At 42.7% G+C, this 7,430-nt stretch overlaps 1 protein-coding gene across 1 annotated transcript; it reads right to left on the minus strand.

The window, feature by feature from the left end:
- Window positions 1–364: 364 nt before the first annotated feature.
- LOC140322421 (protein NYNRIN-like) lies at window positions 365–4,478 on the minus strand. Its single transcript, XM_072398987.1, has 2 exons — window positions 922–4,478; window positions 365–803 (listed from the first exon to the last, which is right to left on the minus strand). Exons 1-2 carry the CDS (start codon window positions 4,476–4,478, stop codon window positions 365–367), a joined length of 3,996 nt encoding a protein of 1,331 aa, XP_072255088.1.
- Window positions 4,479–7,430: the final 2,952 nt, after the last annotated feature.

A 7,430-nucleotide genomic window follows, 5' to 3' on the forward strand; every position in this document is an offset into this window, starting at 1 on the left:
ACACCTGGGATAGATCCTATCATATTGTCTAAACTACGTGTCTTCCTGGAACTGTTTTCCTGGAAAGAGAGGTCCTGTGCAGCAACAGGGTCTTGAGTGCGGCTGGCATGTGAAGCAATTAGGTCTATTAACAAGGCGGTATAAAACAAGGATACATTAGACTTCACACATGATCCAAATTCTGCCATGTTCCATCTGGACAAATTTACAACTACCGGGACATAAATGAATTTAACATTATTGATCAGGGTACCGGGAATAGAAGTGGCTGTGAGACCGCTAGCAGGTCCTGGCCGTATGGACGGGCACTCCATAGGTTGAGGGCTGGTATACACCTCAGGAGTAATTGGGGTTGGAGTTGTGTTCATAGGCCTAGGAGTGCTAGGTTTTGGGGACACGTGCAATGATATTTTTCCCGGTACATACAGTGGATTAATCTCTGCTTTACTGCATCAAACTGGTACATCGGAATAAGAAAAGCATATATCCATTCCCCTGCATCTGCCAGGCGTACTTCTCTTATTATGAGAGACCCATTGGGAAAAGCGTGTACTCTTTGTCCATAATTGGTGGAGTTCCCTTGAGTCCCTTGATTCCAGGCTTTGTCTTTGTCAGCTGGACCCCACCATGACACGCTTCCCCCATCAGTTCCTATAACTGCCACGGGTAATACTACACTTTGTCCCTCCACCCCATACACAGGATTCTCTTCGATGGTCACTCTGATGTTTGGTTCTTTGTGTTCTCCATGACCAACTTGGAGTAGCGCGATGAGGATGATTAACCCCAGGGAGATCTTCATTCTGCAACGGAGAGAAAATAAATTATTAAGCTTGTTGTATTCCTTTGAAGAGTTTTAATTGGTTTGCATGTACCCATTTATCCTGAGCCTTTTTGCCTTCCATTATCCTGACTTTATACACTGAGGGGCTTAATTTATCGATAATGGTGAATGGCCCCCTCCACTTACGGCTTAGGTTGTTATCCTGGGGACGAAAATCTAACAACATGACCTTGTCCCCCACTGTCCATACACAATCTCTCACTCCTCTGTCAAAATATGCTTTAGCTCTTATCTGACTCTTACCCAAGTGTATGGCGGCAAATAGATGTATTTCTCTTAGAGCCTGGGCAAGCTTTAAGAGATACTGGTCCATTGATAGTCGATCAATGGTAGGGGTATGCAGCTCAATCCACAGATGCTCTGGTCTCATTTGTCTACCGGAAATTACTTCAAAGGGGGTTAATTTGGTGGCTGATGAAGGTGTGGCTCTAATGGCCATGGCCAGCAAGGGTAACAGGTTGTCCCAATTCTTCCCATTAATATTGACAAATTTCTTCAGCATGGTTTTTATTTGTCGGTTGGCTCTTTCCACTTGTCCAGAGGATTCTGGGTGGTAGGGAATGTGGAACTTTTGTTCCACCCCCAGCATCTGTAGGCAGTTCTGCATCACCTTTCCAGTAAAGTGGGATCCCTGATCTGATTCTATCGTGCTTGGTAAGCCCCATCTACTAAATACTTGTTCAATTAATATTCTTGCCGTGACTTGGGCGGTATTACATTTTGCTGGGAACATTTCTACCCATTTTGAAAACATATCTGTCACCACCAAGACATATCTATTATTTTTAGAGGTAACAGGTAATGGTCCCATGTAATCAATCTGTAGGGTTTTCCATGGACCTTCTTTCAAGCGTATTCTCATGGGAGCATTAACTTTTCTTAATGGTGCGTTTACTTGGGCACAGATTATGCAGTTCTCACAGTATTGTTGCACATCTGATAGCATATTCGGCCACCAGCCTATACTGCGGAGTCTCTCATACGTCTTTTCTGCCCCTTGATGACCACCAGTAGGCAGGTCATGAACCAAATAGATCATTTGATCTCTGTAAGTTTCTGGTACTACCCATGTCAGTTCTTCCCCATTGTGGAAAAGTATTTTCTGGTCCTCTGACAAAATGAGACTTTTTAGGTGCTTACGTAGGATGTTCTCCTCTGATATTTCAAAGCTTTCTTTCTTTAGATAATCTATGATCTCTTTGATCTTGTCATCTTGTTTTTGAAGCTCTGAAATATCGGGTACCTGCACTGTAGACTTTGTTAAAGCACAAACATTGGAGCACATGTCTGGGTCCTGTAGATCTGTGAGTTCTGGAATTATCCAGATCTCCCCCCCTTGGGCTCCATGTTTGGCTAAGTGGTCTGCTTTTTCGTTCTGTTCATGATAAGGAGAGTGAGGTGCATGACTTCTTACCTTACATACCCATGGTCTGATTTGTCTCTTTTGCACTAATTTAACAATGTACTTCAACAGCCTAGCGTGTTTCAATGGAGACCCATCAGATGTTATGTATTGGTGCGTGTGCCAAAAGGGTAAGAATTCTGTAAGCGCATTGCATACCCATGCTGAATCTGAGTATAATACGATTTCCTGGTCTTCTGGTGTTACTTCTAAAGCATGCGCAATGGCTGCCATCTCAGCATATTGGGCTGATTTAATCTGACAGGCTCGTGCTATGGAGGTGGAGTTATTTTGTGGATCCACGACATACACCCCAAACCCTGCATGAGGAGAGCCCTCCTCATAAAAACATGAGCCATCTGTAAAAATTTGGATGGCCCTTTCAGGGCTTTGGCTCTCTTTTGGCAATGGTCTGAAGAACTGATGCAAATCTGTTTTAGGGCTGATATCACATTCGTGGGCCACTCCCATGTAAATTAAGCCATGGGCTTGGGTGGATGGATTGGGAGTATGTTTTACTGTGATATCTCGGTCCTGCAGTAGCAGGGCCCAATGTGCCAATCTGGCATTGGATACCTGCCCATCTTTGACTCTGTCTGTGAGTAGAAATTTCGTGGGTGTATGTGTGGTATGGAGAATTATTGGATTCAAACCAATGACATATGTAAAATGTTTAACTGCCCAAAAGGTTGCCAGGAGGTGTTTTTCACACAGAGAGTACTTCATCTCTACTGTAGAGAGTAGTTTAGACGCGTAAGAGATGGGTCTTAACTGCCCATGTATTTCCTGTGACAGGACAGCAGACAGGGCTGTCTCTGATGTAGCAGTCTCTATGTGAAATGGCCATTGGTAATTGGGGTTGGCTAGTGCAGGGGCTTGAGCTAATGCTTCCTTGAGAGCCTGTACTGCATTGGTGTGTTGTTCAGTCCATATCCATTGGGTATCCTTTTTCAGAAGGTCATACAGTGGGCTAGATGTCTGTGCAAATTCTGGGATAAATGCCCTAGAATAATTCACTAGCCCTAGAAAGGATCTTAATGTAGGGATACTCACTGGTAGAGGTAAATTTAAAATTGCTTTTACCTTTTCCTTGGAGATTGTCCTACCCTTGGATGTAACCGTGATTCCCAGGAATGACACAGATTCTTGTAGTAGCTGTGCCTTGGTGGGGTTGCACTTTAACCCGGCTTTCTTCAGGACCTCCAGTAGTTCATCCAGTAGTCGTAAATGATCCTCCTTATTGCTTGTGGCTAAAAGCAAATCGTCCACGTACTGAAAAAGATTCTTGGGTGCAGAAAAATTAGCTACAATATCTCGCATGGTGGCATGGAAAAGGGAAGGGGAGTTATGGAAGCCTTGTGGGAGGCAGACAAATGTGTATTGTATTCCCAGAAAGGTAAACGCAAATTTATATTGGCACTCTTCTGAAAGGGGAAGAGACCAAAACCCATTTGAGATGTCTAGGACAGTGAAATATTTATGTTCTGGGTTAAGCATACTTAGTACATCCGGGACTGAAGCCACTGTGGGTGCACAACTCGGGGTGACCTTATTCAACTTCCGGTAATCAATGGTCAACCTCCATGAATTGTCCCCTTTCCTGATGGGCCAAATTGGCGCATTGTTGGTGGACATACACACTCTGATTACACCTTGATCTAATAGGGAATCAATGGTGTCTTTGAGGTAACTGATGGCTTCTTGCGGAAACGAATATTGTTTCTGTGGAGGGGGGTAAGGTCCTGTGACATGAATCAATTTGTCCACCCTGCCACAATCATGTTTATGTTTAGCGAAAGCATCTTGGTGCTTGGCTAAAATGGGCCGCAGTAATTCTTGCTCGGCATGGTCTTTTGTAATGACTGATAAGTCATATTTGGTGTCATTCAGCTTTATGGCTGCAATGGAATGAGAATCAGGAATAACCACTGGATTACTCTGATCAGTGGGAAGACCCTGCAGTAACAACAGATTTGACATGTCAATAATGCATCCATTTGGATTCAAAAAGTCAGAGCCTAGAAGGCTTGTTCTGTTGGGTAGAGGCATTAGAGCTAATTGTTGTTTTACTGCTAATTGCCCAATTCGGATATCCAAAGGCTTTGATAATGCACACTCTACATTGTGCCCCGCAAAGCTTTGTAAATGTAGTGGCTTTCCTGAGGACAATGGAGAGAAAATGGGTTGTTCTTCATGTAAAATGGAAATTGCAGCCCCAGTATCAATAACCATGGTGTATGTTTGATCTGTTATTAGTGCTCGTACCTGAGGGCGCCCACACCTATCTAAAGAAATAGGGGCTATGATTCTCGGGCCAGGTGCTAGTCACTGCTGATGCTGGGTTGAAGGGGCTAATTTCATATCACCCTCTGAGGACATCTGTAATGCCCTAAGTTGTTGCCGCAATTGTGCATATGTGGGGGCATCTTGTATTTTCTCTTTTCCCTTGGTTCCTGCTCCTTGTCCACAATATTCCCTACTCCTAGGGGTAGGCTTTCCCCTAAACCCTCTACCTCGAGATGGTGTTCCTCGGTTCCAGTTAGGATTATACGGAGGACTATAAACCTCTGGGTGAGAAAGGGGACCTTCTACAGTGGTAGCTTTTCCCTGTAGGGCTGCTACCTTTCTGACTATGTGTCTTTCTTCTTTTTCTTTAAGCCTATACTGTCTGAATGCCTGTATGGCCTGGAAGGACCTGCGGATTATACCTACGATTTCCTCATAGGTCTGTTTCTTGAGGTCTATTAAATGTTCACACTTTGCCCGAATTACAGGATGGGCATTCTGGATGAGAAGACTTTTATATTCTAGATCTTCTCGGGTGGCCTTTGAATTATTTGTATTATAGGCTGCCCATAACCTATTTGCATACACCAGAGGGTTCTCCTCATTCTGTTGTTTAATTTGGTACGCTACCATTAACCCTACGGCTGTTGGGTTAATCACATTTTGCAGCTCCTCTATGGTTTGCTGATAACTCCCTTTGCCCTCCTTAATGAGATCTGGCAAAGCATTCCAGGTGTGGGGATCAATAGTTAATTGTAATACCTTCACCTGGTCACTAGGATTCATTACGCCCAAAAGCGCACACCTCTGTTGTACGTTCGTGGCATGGGATGTAATATGCTCCTGTGATTTAAATTTTCCAATAAACTCTGCCACACTCATGAGTGTTTTTAAAGGCTGAGTATGGTACTCCCTGGAGTTCACCTCTCTACCTTCCTCATCAAACCCCAAAAATGTTTTATCCCCCTCAGGAGAGGAGAATAATCGGGCTCTGCATTGGATGGGCGGGGTAGTTGCCCCAGTGGCTAAGGGGTTTTGATCTGTGCTTGGATCCTGGCCTTTCCCCCCTATGCCATCTCTATTCTCCTGTTGGCCTGCAATTTCTCCCATGGCCACAGGAAAAGGAGCATTCATCTCAAAGGATTCTCCTTCCCAATAATCCTCATATCCGTCCTCTTCCCCCAATTCATATGCACATGTTGGGGCTGTAGCTGTATCCTGGTCCATACTATGAGCTAATGCTGCTTGTCCTTTAAGAATGGAAATAGTTTGTATCAGCTGGGCCTCCCTCTGCCTGCACTTAGTGTGGTCAATGGGTTTGCCTTTTTTAATTTCTGTTATTTGTTCTTGTGTAACTCTGTAAGCACTGGTAATGTGACCACGCTCAGCCTCAGATTTTGCTAATAACTGTTTATATTTGGTTAGTTCCTCTTGAGATGATCTATACTTTTTATTTTGTTCATCATTAGAGGATTTAATCATTTCATTAAGTATAGTAGTGTTATTTACCTGGCTTTGTAAATTCTGGTTCTCTGCTTCTATCTTTATTCTTTTCTCTTCAAAACTTTGCACCAGGTCTTCTAAATTCTTAATTTTAGCACTCATGGCCATGCAGGCTGCATACATGCCTGCCATTGCTATACTTTTCAACTTCTTATTCTTTTTACAGGTCTTGGTTTGTTGGTCAAATAACTCCTGCACATATGACCATGGTGCTTCCTGGCCTTTAGCATCTGAGGCAAACTCATTACTTTTATGCTTAAGCGTGTATGCTGATACAAAACTTTCCAATGTGGACAAGGCAGCCATCTCCCTCAATGTGTGCACTGAATTCACAAATAAGTGGTTGATGTTCCAATACTTTGTAGGTTTACACTACTACAAGGGGAGGAAGCAAACAATGCCTAGTAAGATGTATAATATATATAGGTATACTTACAAGCTACCTTAAATCGCCAACTTGAGTAGTTTTATTAATCCCTGTTCGTTATCACTCAGATAGACAATCCACTCTTCCTCAGACACCTGGTACAGTAACAAAGGCCTACTCCCCCAATGCGTCTTTCTTAGTAAATTAGTCTATGCACGGATCATAGCCGAATAGAAACAAGTCTCACTAACACAATGAGTTTATGTGGAGTAGCACTGATAAGTTTGTTACTTAACAATGGAGGGTGATATCTGCACTCACACCACCACACCACAGAGCTAAGGTACAATTATATTTCCTTCACCAGAGCAATACACTGGACTACTTCTGTGAAGGTCAAAGACTTACTAAGATGTCTCAATTCTGGACTTCTACACACTGCATACAAACACAGTCTCAACCCCAGATAACAATTAATCTTTAGTATTTGACAACATGTATATACCAATCTAGAACAAAAAGGTAATAGCTGATAAAGTTGTGCCCTCTCTAGGCTCAAACTGCTAGCCCAAATTTTACAACACTAATGTTTACCTTTTGTAGAACAAAGACTTGATAGAACAAAAGGGTTTTGCTCACACAGACAACAGCCTAATAAGAACAATGGTCAGCTTTGCATTAAATAGATAACAATGGAGATTGATATCCCTTATCACACCTCCTGCTGGGAACAAAAGAGCTATAGCTGCAAATTTCCCGCCTAAACAAAGTAATAAAACTTCACCATAAGCTGATCATAAAACTAAGATCTTAAAATACAATGGCTCTCTGAACCATGCTCAAATTCTATCAATTTAGAATACTTTTTGTCCCAAAACAAAAATCACAATCTCACTATAAGTACTTTAGTTCAGACCCCAATCAGTCTTATTACTAACTCTATTCACCACTTTCGGTGAAAATTAACATCCACTTATCTCGTGCTTCCTTGAAAACAGCACACAATAGTTCACAGTTTTACAATCCAC

This window comes from Pyxicephalus adspersus, chromosome 2 (genome assembly GCF_032062135.1).
Source record: "Pyxicephalus adspersus chromosome 2, UCB_Pads_2.0, whole genome shotgun sequence".
In the NCBI taxonomy this organism is placed as follows: domain Eukaryota; kingdom Metazoa; phylum Chordata; class Amphibia; order Anura; family Pyxicephalidae; genus Pyxicephalus; species Pyxicephalus adspersus.

Bases quoted from the DNA above. Each gene is read 5' to 3' on its own strand.
- LOC140322421 (XM_072398987.1), bottom strand. From the start codon at position 4,478: ATGGTTATTGATACTGGGGCTGCAATTTCCATTTTACATGAAGAACAA. The intron at 804-921 runs GTATAAAGTCAG...TCTCCGTTGCAG, and splicing joins GATAAATTAAGCCCCTCAGT to AATGAAGATCTCCCTGGGGT.